This window comes from Montipora capricornis, chromosome 4 (assembly GCF_036669925.1).
Source record: "Montipora capricornis isolate CH-2021 chromosome 4, ASM3666992v2, whole genome shotgun sequence".
NCBI classification, from domain to species: Eukaryota; Metazoa; Cnidaria; class Anthozoa; order Scleractinia; family Acroporidae; genus Montipora; species Montipora capricornis.
The window spans coordinates 16,766,777-16,779,276 of record NC_090886.1 but is presented as its reverse complement, the minus strand read 5'-3'; the positions used below and the strand labels follow the sequence as shown (position 1 = coordinate 16,779,276).

The 12,500-nt window shown below is 40.1% G+C and overlaps 1 protein-coding gene and 1 pseudogene across 1 annotated transcript; one reads left to right on the top strand and one right to left on the bottom strand.

The window, feature by feature from the left end:
- Positions 1–2,418: 2,418 nt before the first annotated feature.
- Positions 2,419–4,036, top strand: LOC138044527 (uncharacterized; annotated as a pseudogene).
- Positions 4,037–9,618: 5,582 nt separating this feature from the next.
- Positions 9,619–10,839, bottom strand: LOC138046173 (uncharacterized). Its single transcript, XM_068892848.1, has one exon. It carries the CDS (start codon positions 10,837–10,839, stop codon positions 9,619–9,621), a length of 1,221 nt encoding a protein of 406 aa, XP_068748949.1.
- Positions 10,840–12,500: the final 1,661 nt, after the last annotated feature.

Below are 12,500 nucleotides of genomic sequence, written 5' to 3'. Positions count from 1 at the left end.
TCCATCCTCATAATCACGCAGTCCAAAAGCATCATTCTTAGTAATTTTAAATTACTCCAAAATGATCCCGAGACTGGTAGAATCTTTTCGCAACCTCCATTTATTTCATTCAAACGCGACAAAAACGTCGGCAACTTTTTAGTTAGAAGCACGCTCAAAACTAACTAGCAACCCAGCACTTTCAAATGTGCGCGCTCACGATGCAAAACTTGTCTTTTCATTGTTAACACTAGCAAGATATCGGGACCTAAGCGATCTGTTAAGATCACCGATCGTTTCACATGTACCTCTGCAAATGTCATTTATTGCATAACCTGTACGTTATGCAATAAATTATACATTGGTGAGACAGGTAGACGACTAGGTGACCGATTCTGCGAACACCTTCGCGATGTTGACAAGGATGCATCTAAGCCAGTCACTCGCCATTTTAATCTGCCTAACCACTCCAAAAAACACATGGCTATCTGTGGCCTTTTCCTGCATCTAGGTACGACGGAAAGCCACAAGAATCTGGAACAAAAATTCATCTTTCAAATCGGCACCCTTAATCCTCACGGTATTAACGAACGCTTTTCATTTAACTAATACATTCCTATTTTTCACGTTGCCATGTTACCACCAATAGCGTAGCTCCTACTCTACTATAAAAACTACACATAACCCATAATCCCTCGATTCGCTCTGACGAAGGGCTAACGCTCGAAACGTCAGCGTTTAGAATCCCTGTACGGTGGCCAATTTACATTATCAACTCCGTTGATAAAACCAAATTTTTGTAAACTTTTAAACGTCACGCAAATGTCACGCAAGCACTGTTCTTCATGAAACACGAACATCCACTCCTCGTAGCCCAGAAATATCTATCTCGGCAAATTTGATAGATGAAACATCTTTGCGATCAAAACTGAATGATCAAGGTTCAGATTTAAGCAGTGACAGCGAGGAAAAGGAGCCACAAGTCCCCAACAAAAAACGCAGAAAGCAGAATGAAGATGGTCATAGCGAGAGCCCCGAGGAAACCGTGGTAAAAGGGAAGAAGCATGGTAGAAAAGCAACGTGGTTGGAGATCCAGGTGACTGACATGGTAAACATAATCGTCAATGACGAGAACATTCTTCGGAAGCTGGTTTTCACGAACACCAAGAAAGCATACAACACTGAGGCTTATCAGTCTGTGTTAAATTAACTGAACGAACAGTATGAAGATTCATTCCCGTTCACAGTAGAGCAGACGAGAACCAAGTTTAAATGGTGTGTAGTCACGTGCAAGAGGATCTGTCTTACTGTAAAGACAGCAAGTGGAGTGAAGAGGCTGACTGATGAGAAAGGATATGGGAAGTGGTTCGACCTACTCTACCCTATAGTAAAGTCACGTGATTCATGTCAGCCTGAGCAAGGTCGTGAACCTTCAGCCAATGAGAGTAGTGCCAAAGAAATCATCGAGCATGGGAGCAGTGATTGCAGTCCCTTCGAAGATAGTACAAAGGAGCCCCCTGAGAAGAACATGTTTGTACCAGTTAAGAGGAAGGGTAGAAAACATAAATCAGACCAAATTGCATGAACTGTAGATTTAATAAGATCTGTAATTGAAAATGACCCAACAAAACAGCTCTTGGAAAGCATTCATGAGGAGATGAAACGAGCAAGAGAACAAGAGAAAAGGTATTTGGACATACTGTTGGGTTCAGGTCAGCAACCCTTCCAACAGTATCAACATCATGGTGCATATAGCAGCACACCTATGTTTTCCAACAATGGTGTGCCTGGAAACCAAACTCAGACAGGGATTATGTACCCCCCTGAGACTGCTGATGGTTTCACTCAATACTTTTATTGACTCTGGTTTTCTGACATTTGCATGTTTGAGAATCTGTTGAACAAAAACTGCAAGATCCATTTTTTTGTTGCATTTTCTACTTGGTTTAGGCTTATTTTGATAATAAGCTTCTCATGAAAACAGTTTTGGAGAGTAAATACTCCGTAAACAACATTAGAGGTCTTTGTTCATATGTTTCAGTTTGATTCATTAACAAACATCTGTTGCAAAGTTGACATTTTAAAGAACTCAAAATAGTTATAAAGCTACAATAAAGTTTGTTTAACATACAGTTTACCCATGTTTGTTTCCTAAGTCCTTGTCAAACGGTAGACATGTCGTAGGTAAAATCTGTTCTCAGGTTAAACTGGAGTTTCCTTTGTTTCTCATCCCAAATTATTCATGATCATGAGTAATAGCGCTTTATACTATTACTAAAAATAGATTTTGTTACGTGATAACCTATGAGACCCCCCGCACAGACTCAGACAAACATTGCGACCAGCTTAGAGGAAATGTATGAGCGAGAGCTGTAAAATTGAAACAAAACGACGGAAAATTTCATCAAAAAACGACTTAGCGTGCTAAAAGGAAGGGGCATGGTTGGTACCAAACACTGTTGTTGGGGTGAGTGTAAGACAGACTCAAGATATGCAGATAAATGGCCAAAATCACTCAAAGAGTTAGAGGAATCGGGGAAGAAAGTATTCATTCCCTTCCCAAAACCTTCGCGAGACATGGCAAAGTGCAAGCGTTGGCTAGTGGCTTGTTCGCGTGAATTTTTTACGGAGAAAAACATAACAAGAAACACTTACATTTGTGCTCTTCACTGGCCCGGCGAAAAAGGTCCAACAGCCGAATTTCCCGATCCACTGAAGGCAAATCTAAGACCAGCGCAAGTAAGTCGAGCACATGCTCCTAAGAGAAAAGCACCGAAAAAAAGAGAAAATCCAGCGTCAAAGAAACAGAAATTATGCAATGACAACCACGAGGAACAATTATTTAACGATATTATAGTTTCTGATGATCATGATCAGGAGTCACAAGAAGTTGAACCGACAGTCGACGAAAGCAGTTTTATTGATGAAGAATGTGTTGATGAGGCATGTGCCGTGACCGATACATACACTTACGTTAACCCTTCAGGAAAGTTGGTTTCTGATCAAGGCTCTCAGACTATATATTCAAAATACGAGTTGTCCGCAAAGGTCGAAACTATGATTTTGAAAAACGACGTCTCTACAACGCAGTTACAGGGTCCTAAAATAGTGAGTACTTTATCCTACGAAAATATCGTGCAAGATGTAGCTCTCATGAAACACTTCACCGGCCTCAGGCCTTCCCAGTTTGAAGTTTTGCATGATTTTCTTGACGATGTTTGCCCTTTGGAGACAATCAGCTACTGGAAAAGCAAAGATTGCCCAGCAACGGAGAATGCAAGAACTGGCCCAAAAGCTGATTTTTCACCAAGAGGAAAACTTTTCATTTGCCTTCTAAGACTGAAGAGGGGTTTTACTCTCAATACTATTGCAGCTCTTCTTAGTACCCCAAGCAGGAAAATTAACTTTTCCTATATTGGAAAGATTTTTACAACATATATTCAGTTGATGTATGTAATTTTTAGAGACATGCAAAACTTTTATGTTTCCAGATAGAGCCCAATTTAGCAGGTTCCTCCCTAAGGTATTCAAAACCATGAAGAACATACGCTGTATTGTTGATTGTACTGAATTTAGAGTGGAATGCTCCAGGAATTTTGCCAGGCAAGGAAACACTTTCTCTTCCTATAAGCACACCAACACATTCAAGTGTCTCATTGCTGTAACCCCCAGTGGTGGAGCATGTTTTGTTTCTGATTTGTTCGAGGGTGATCTTGATGTTCGCATCTTTAAGGAAAGTGGCCTTTTGAAACACCTCAAACCATATGACTTCGTTTTGGCAGATCGTGGTTTCACTGTGCAGGATCTCTTAAATCCTCTCCAAGTGCAATTAAAAATCCCATCATTTTTAAAAGGTAGAAAAAGTCTTAGTGCTGCAGAGGAATTGGAAACACGTCGCATTGCAAAAGCTAGGATTCATGTAGAGCGTTTCAATGAACGCTTAAAGCAGTTCAAACTAGTCAGCAGAAGAATACCTTTGTCTCTTGCTCCTGTCACAACTCAAATGGTAGTAGTTGCTGCATGCCTTGTCAATTTTCAGGCCGTCCTTTGTAAGTAGACTTAATGTTTTAACTTAAGTTTCCAAGGCTCTAACTAATGGATATGTATAGCAGGCCATCAGCTTCGAATGATAGTCTTTGGCATTTTGTGTGCATTCCTTTGGGATGATATGGATCAGGATCAGTGTTCCGAGATCATTAATTCTGATCATAGTAGATTGAATGAACTGATGAATCCTTGGCTGGGGTGGATTCATCAGCTCATTTGATCTACCATGATTCAAGTGATCTCAGATCACTGATCCTCACCCGGATCATCCCAAACAAACACACCCTTTATCTGCTGGGTCTTTAGAATTCGGCTGGTAGGATTTGCAATAATATATTTAATTTGAGATATAAGGTGAATTTTGATTTTATTATCTATTGCTTCCAGCAAGCTATGTTTATATTCTATACAAACAGAACATTTTGAGAAATAAATCTTATTTACATTTCTACACGTGTACACAAAATATGGATGTTAATTTTTAAAATATTTTTCAAAACTCAAAGAAAGTTCATTTTTACATGTAGCAGGAACAAGAATTTGATTTGAATTTGACACCTGCACAAGCTGCAAGTCAATGACTGAAACTACATAATTGTTTTTATATAAAAATATCAAAGTCTCTAATGGCCATTTCTCAGTGTAACCATCAGAAAATTGAACTGACTTTACTGGACAGAAATGCAATGATATAAACATGAAAACATTAACTGTTAACTGAGAATAACCCAAGTTACGATTATCCTACTACTGTATATTTTTTGTCACTTTCATCAACCAAGATTCGAACACTAAGCAAACAAAGAATAATGATTAAAGGCCCATGTTCACCCAAAATGCATTGCACACCCTGTACTCCAGAAAAATGATTTCGGGTAGTTGAAAATTGCTGTTTTCAGTATGTGTAGAGTGACACTATGGCCAAGCATGAAAAAAAGTGAACACCCCATAAATGTGTCAGCCAATCAAAACACTGCATTTGACAAAAAAGTGTTTCAAAACAACAACACAAATGTGCAAAGCCACTTGGGTGAACATGGGCCTTTAAAGCATGATTTGTTATGTCTTTCATTAAAATGAACCCACTCCAGAAAAAGAAATTGTAAAAGTAAACATGCTTATAAGTCCAAGAAAATATTCTCAAAGATTTTTCATTTTCAATTTAGGCTTTTGTCTACAAATTTTAAAGTAAGGGCAAGAGTCTGACTACTATAACCAGGGCTAAAGAGACAATTAAGTTGACCTATTAAATTCCAAAATAAAAGACAAAATTATACGAGTCGCAATCAATGTCAGATTTATGCTCTCTTTACCTTGGACCTAGCTACAATATATTAAACAACTTAAAGAAAATCCCAGTGGCTCATGAAACATACATGAAGAAGACCAGAGTCCAGAGCCCTTTCGTCAATATTCACTCAAACCATCATACATGTACCACATATTATTATAATAAAAGGTACAAATGTAGTGACCCCCATTCCACAGTGTTGCCCCATACAATGTAAAGCATTTCCCAAACAAAAAAATTGATTGTGGCATGTTTGACAACTTAAGATTACCTCCTCTGCTAAGCAAATCAACTGAAAAAACAAGAAATGATTTCAAATTCAACATAACACGACGGCTGCTAACCCTAGCCCCCGCGCAATGCCATGAGGTGTCTGCATGTCCATGTTCATCAACAGTCACATCCTCATTGAAAGGGATTTCTTCTGCTGGCTTGTTAGAAAATTTCCTTCCACACTGGGAATCAGGTGGGTGCTGCCAGTCTTCAAGGGCATCCAGAAAAATACTGCTTGTAAGCTTGGAGGGCTGTGACAGGGTGACTGACATAGACTGCACCGAGTGTACTTGCAGCGGACAAGTTGTAAGGCAACAGGTTGTTGTGATGGTGCTTGTCAGGTATGGACGAAGGAGCATCAAGAAATAGTCGCTCTCATTGCCATACAAGTCCAGGGTACCAGCAACAACTTTAAAATAAAAAATATAACACAAAAATTAAATTTATTATAATATTTTTATTATTACATAATTATTATTAATATATATTTTTCTTCTTATCTTACCAATCTTTGCCAACATTATTATCACTAAAAGTAGTTAGCTCTATTATAAAAATACTCAATGACAAATTGTTTATGTCAGAGGTAAAAATAAAATCCAGGTAAGTTTTTTTACCTTCAAATTCTTTTGTCTCCTAGCCCTAACCCATGAATAATAAGGCTACTAGACAAAGGAAAATATAGAGAATTGACAAAAGTTAAAATTTTAACCTGAATTTAAATGTGACCTGGAAGTCTGTGTAAGATTAAATGATAATTTTTAAAAGAAAAAAAAAACAGTTTATGCGTACCTCTTAGTTGCTGCCATTGTGGAATAGACTGCAAGATAAGCAACTTTGCATCTGCATATAGGCCATCATCTATGAGCTTAAGGGATGTCCCTATTATGTGAGCTGACTCTGGAAGGTCACTGAGCTCCACCTTGTGTGATTTGGTCAGAGCCTGAAAAATCATCAACCAATTATCCAAGGGACAAGTATTGGTAAGGGATATCCCAGTACTCGTCAGTCCACCCCAAGGAAAGACAGTCAGCTCCTGGCCTTGTTCAGAAGCACATTTACTAGCACTGGAAACAACACTGGCAGCTGAGAATAGAGCCTCTGCAGCATCAATTTCTTCTTGGCAGTATAAGCTCGGCTGGATAGACTCTTCAACCAATTCAGATTCTATGGTTCCACACAAGTCAGGATATGACGCAGGTGACACAGGTGAACATGCTGCAGGTGTTACAGGATCCATAGTAGCAGTGGGCGATGTGCATTCGGGGGCTACAAATTGTTCTACAGACTCAAAAGAAGAAGTACATGTGGTAGGGTCTCCAGGTATTAACCCACAATCAGGTGATTCCAAAGTAGACTGTTTCGAGGAATGCAAGCTCTCTGAAGGCTCGTGTAAAACAAATGGCAAGAGATTCCTAGGGACACGCATTTCAAAGACCTCAGGAGCAATAACAAACATCCACAATGCTGTCAGAAAACACCAAATCTTGTTAATGAGAGGTTCATCTCTTGGAATCCTTTCTACTGAATCAGGACCACTTGCTGCATGAAGAATAAAAGCACAGTGCTTTCTTCCTGTCACAAGAAGGATGTGTTGGCACTGGTAATAATACGCATGGGTGTGCTTCAGGACACACTTCCCATCTTCTACTTTAAAGCATTGCCTACCAAGAACATTCTTAGGCACTGGAGAGTTTTTGGAAGTAACTGTCTCTACACTGTACTGTTTAAAGATTTTCAATGCCTTGATCTCTACAACAGTGTCATTGCCAACAAGGCCATCTGGCGAACAACCAAGAAATGGGAACTCAGGGTTGACCCAAAATCCTGTAGGAGATACTCTTGTCTTTGTGGCAATTTCATACTTCACTATGGCTTTTGGCTCACTTTCAAGGCCATAACGCATCCAGTATGTCTGAAAATGATCAGATCCAAGGCCCCAAATCTGGTTGGCAATAAACTTGTTCGCTTCAATGGCAGCATTTGGCTGGGACTCACTAACAAGCTTCCCAACTTTGAAAGCACCGAGACACCTGGACGCTGTCAGCCTGCACCAGCGTTCACAGAACCATCTCTCGGATTTGCTCTGCTCCTGTGTTGCAGGCATTTCCATAAGGGCTTCCGGCTTTAAATTATTGTACAACAGTTTCACTTGCTCTAACAACACTTCTTTCCTCTCACAATCAAGTGCATAATCACTGTAGGTAAACTGTAGTTGAGTTTCCCACATTGAAACTCCTGTATCTTCAGCTTGAGACAAAGCTTGAATGTTTCTCAAAAATTTATTAATATGCTGTTCGTTTACCTCCCTATATCTGGCAGGCCTCGGATCAAACTCAATGACGGACAAAGTTTGTTTGGACCTCTTTCTTGGATATGTCGCATCGCTTACTCTTCTGGGATTTTTGTTTCTCTTCTTTCCTTTATTCCAAGAACATTCTTGACTTGTGCAAGGTGTTTTCAACATTGTCCCATGCTTCTGAACGTGGTCAAGGATACAAAATAAAACGGCCACAACATGACTACAACGACCTAAAGACGAAGCCCGGCAAGGATCACAAGAGGCATGAAGAACGGCACCACTGTTCACAGACAAAACAACAACAACATTGTGCGGCAACTCTGCTCTCATCGACGGCCAAACGTGAGCCCTCACTAAATAATGATCGCCGTTTACTGTGTCCATCATATCGTGAACAAAGCCCGAATCCACGTACTTTCTTCCATTTTTCAAAGGTTTATCCGTCGTGTGCCCCAGCCCATCTTCGATGTCTTCAGGATGATGGGCAACATTTTGGATTGATTCTAGCGCGTAGTAATGCACGTGCCCATAGTTGAAGAGCGAAGGAATGTTTTGAGACGGAAAAACACGCCAGCCAGTGGACGGAATACACGGAATGGATATCGATCCAGAATTTGTCTTTACATCAGAATTTTCTTGAAGAACTTTGGCAGCAAACCATTTTCCATGATCGATTGCCGGATCAAGGGTGTGATAATTCCCGCTCTTCACACAGTCTCTCACTCGCTGTATAAGATCTTCTCGTTTACCGCTTAATTTTAAGCCCCTGCATTTTAACCACCGTTTTAGCTGGTCTACAGTGTAATATTCTGGTTCTCTTTCAAATTTGGAGCCAGGAACGCCGTCCTCTTCGGTCAGAACTGTAAGGGAATGAAGCGAACTACTCGCCATTTCCCTTCCAGCTCTCAAAGAAGTGGAGTTTGTTTGTCTGAGTCACGCGGGGGGTCTAAAATTTTATGACGTCATTAGTATAAAGCGCTATTAGAGTTAGGAGACAAAGGAAATTCTGACTCAACCTAGGTTAAAAACGGGTTTACATATAAGAACAGGTTTAATCTACAACAGACACACCATACCAACTGTCATGATTTTACCGTCATTGCTTTCAGAATTTTTTTCTTTGTGAAACCACACACTATTTATTCATCAAAGTATAATCACCCGTGGAACAATTCCTCATACAGGTTGTTAATAATATACTTAAGGGTAATATGCTTAAAGTGTTTGTACATTATTTCACCCTAAATTGAAAATTCAACTTTCAAAAATACCATAATTTTTTTTTGCCCTTCCCATATTTTGCATGAGCATTGTTTTCAATTTCTCGTGGGCTGTAAACTCTCACCAGATGCTGTAAGTTATATTGAAAACATTGCTTATGCAAAGTTATGGAGGAAAAAAAGAGTATTATGGTACTTCTTGAAAATGCCCTATACTCAAATGGCTTAATTCAGTGGTTCAACAAATGTAACAACATGTTGACAATCATGATGTGTTGCATACTTTTTAGTGGGAGTCCCACCCCCTCGTTGAAGAATGCTCCCTTTATTTCATAACTATATCAAGCAAACTCTCTTGCCAATAAAAAATCCCCACTTGGCAAACAGCAAGAATTTAAAAGCAAATCAAAGACACTTTTCAGGTTGAACAGTTGATTAGTTATATGCTGTAACTTTTTAGCTCCTTCTGAAAATCTAGCAAAAACAGAAAAGTTAGTGGTGACAGATTACTGCTCTTCTTTCTCTTCCCAAAATTTGTCGAGAAGTGCTTTTCTTATCTCTTCTGCATGATGTGATTTATCCTTCTTCATGGTGCAGTTTCTCATCATCAGCAGTTCTCTGACCTCCTTCCTGCTTCTTCTCCCATGTTGTGCTGGATTCTCTGTTAAATCTAACTGTGATGGTAGTGAATCACTGATGTCTATACAAACATTGTGAAGAACAACACATGCTAATGCAATGCATTTAACGGCATCAGGTTGACAAGATGATTTGCGGTAGAGAACTCTCCATCGACTTTTCAGCTGGCCAAAAGCCCTTTCTGATACCATCCTTGCCTTGCTGAGGCGGTAGTTAAAATAGTGCTGTTCAGCACTCAGAACAGCATTGGAGTAAGGTTTCATCAACCAAATACGAAAAGGGAAAGCTGAATCCCCTAGAATCATAGGATAAATGTCTGTTCCTTGAATGTTCTGTGATATTTCGGGGATCACTTTCTTTTCCGTGATATCACTCCATAGCTGTGTAGACTGAAAAATAATCGAGTCATGTGAGTTACCTGGAAAACCTACGCTGACCCACATGAATCTTGCTCCAGCATCGACAATGGCCATCATAACAATTGAGAAAAAGTTTTTAAAGTTATGGTACTCTTTGCAAGCTTCCTCTCCACCAGGTGGGCACTGAATTGGGATGTGGCAACCATCAATTGCTCCCCAACACCAAGGAAATTGCCAAAGCTGGTTCATGTCTACCGTGACTTCTGTAAAATCCTGTTCAGAAGTTGGGAAATGATTTGTCACAGCCTTCTTCCATAAGTTTTTAACGATTGCCTCGCAGACTTCCTTAACAATGACATGGATAGTTGCTAGCCCAACGCCAAACAATTCTGCTATTGTGCACAGGTAATCACCCCTCCCAAGCCGATAAAGACATATTGCTAATCTGCACTCCGGAGAAATTGGCATTTCAGTCAGCTGATCCTTTGTGATATCCTGCCTGATATTCTCTAGTATATAGCAAAACGTTTGGCGCGTCACACGAAAGGTTTTCTTGAATCTTGAATTGTCATAAGTTGACCACACCATTTCCCACCACCCAGCATTTCTCTCACACCTTCGGATACTACGAAAACGTTCCTCTTCTTCTCCCACTTGTTGCAGTAATAAACATAATAAAGCTAGCAGTCGAAGCCTGAATTTTCGTCTTACTGCTACAAGTGTTGCCATCTGAAAAGACAAATTCCTACGCCTTCACCTCGCCAGAGCAATCTTTAGCGTTACTGCCTCTCTGAACGCTACCATGCTTTTTTGGAAGTTCTCCGCTGATAAAAGTCAATGCAGGCACGAAACGACATCGAAAATTATATTCGACGTCTAAAATGAACTGACATTCAATTTCATCTCCCAGACGAAAAAAATTCATCAATTAAATACGTGTCATTAAATGCAACGTATAAACAGGGCCTTAAACTCGAATATTTGAGATGCCAATAAAAGATGCTATAAAAATAGATATGAGGAAAATGAACTTTGAGAAATTCTAGTTTTTCAGCAGCAGCTACTCAGCTATCATTTGTTAGAAGTGGTTCAGGTTGTTCAGCGATTCCGTAAACAATGACGAAATTCTCTGTCAAGCTCGGCTGATTCCCCGAATGTGGCAGCCCTAAAGTTCTATTCGGTTTTTTTTGGATTCGCAACTTGTTGCTTCCGAATATATTCCAAAGGACTTGCCACAACTACAAACGTTTGCGAGTTGGTGGAAGAAGAACGATGCATTTTCTTCAAGTCTAGAATGATCGGGCCTGTATTAATAACACTATTGCCAAATCCCGTAGGAAGTACAACTGTACTGTCTTCTTTTACTCAAACCATTCTTCGGATGCATTCTCTCAGTCCGCTCTTCCTTTAAAGGTTTTTGAAAAAAAATCTGAAGATGAAGCAACAGCAGCTGTAAACAGAGCCTAAACATCACTCGTGTTCAAATCCTTCTCGGCGGCCATAATTTCATCAGCTGTTAACTGATTTACAAGAAGTATTATTTGCAATTCTGTAACCAATTGGAGCGAGGCTCCAAGAGCTCTCTTTTTTTCGCCCAATCAGAGTAAAGTCCAGAATCTGGCAGATGACTCGTTAAGAAATTGTATCAGCGTACCTTTTCACACCTGATAGCAGGTTAATCCAGGATATGATGTAAGAACAAGATTGCGTAACGCATGACCTGGCCAAAGGTCAATAGATGTACTCCTTTTTTAGGTGTTAGCGTTTTGAGGTGTAAGCCCAAAGTGCGTTCTAGAAATAGTAGTTCTCGATCTACCTTTAGATGCGAGAAAAGGTTTCATGCATTGATATCGAGTCGCTAGTTGTTTACATTTCATTGCATGGCATGGCATGTTGTAGCTATTCACTCCTCGTTGGTGGACCCTGCGGCCCCAGTTCATTTAACCCCGCGAATGCAGAATGTGTTGCAATCGTCGAGTGTAGCAAAGATGTCTACAATCACCTCGTGAATTGCAACATCAGCGACGACATTGCAGTGGACAGTGAATCAAAGCTATTACTTACTCGAGCAGGTAGGTGGTTTCCTTTTAGACATTAGAAATCTGCATTTTCATTTCAGGCATTTTTGAGACAGAGGAGTCTCACTTAAAAATCGCAGTGGGCGAACGACATCGAGATTTGTTTGGGACTAGGTGGAGGTGCAATAAGTGGCGGTGTTCGATCCCCACTGCTGCGGGGATCGATGCCCACAGGGGAAAATTCTCAGCCTCAAAGGCTCAATATGGATTGAAAAAGCCGCATTCAGCCTATGTTATGAGCGCCGCGAATATGCTTGTACCAGAAGGCTCGCGTAAGTGTTAAACAATGTTGTTATATTCTGGGTAAATTTG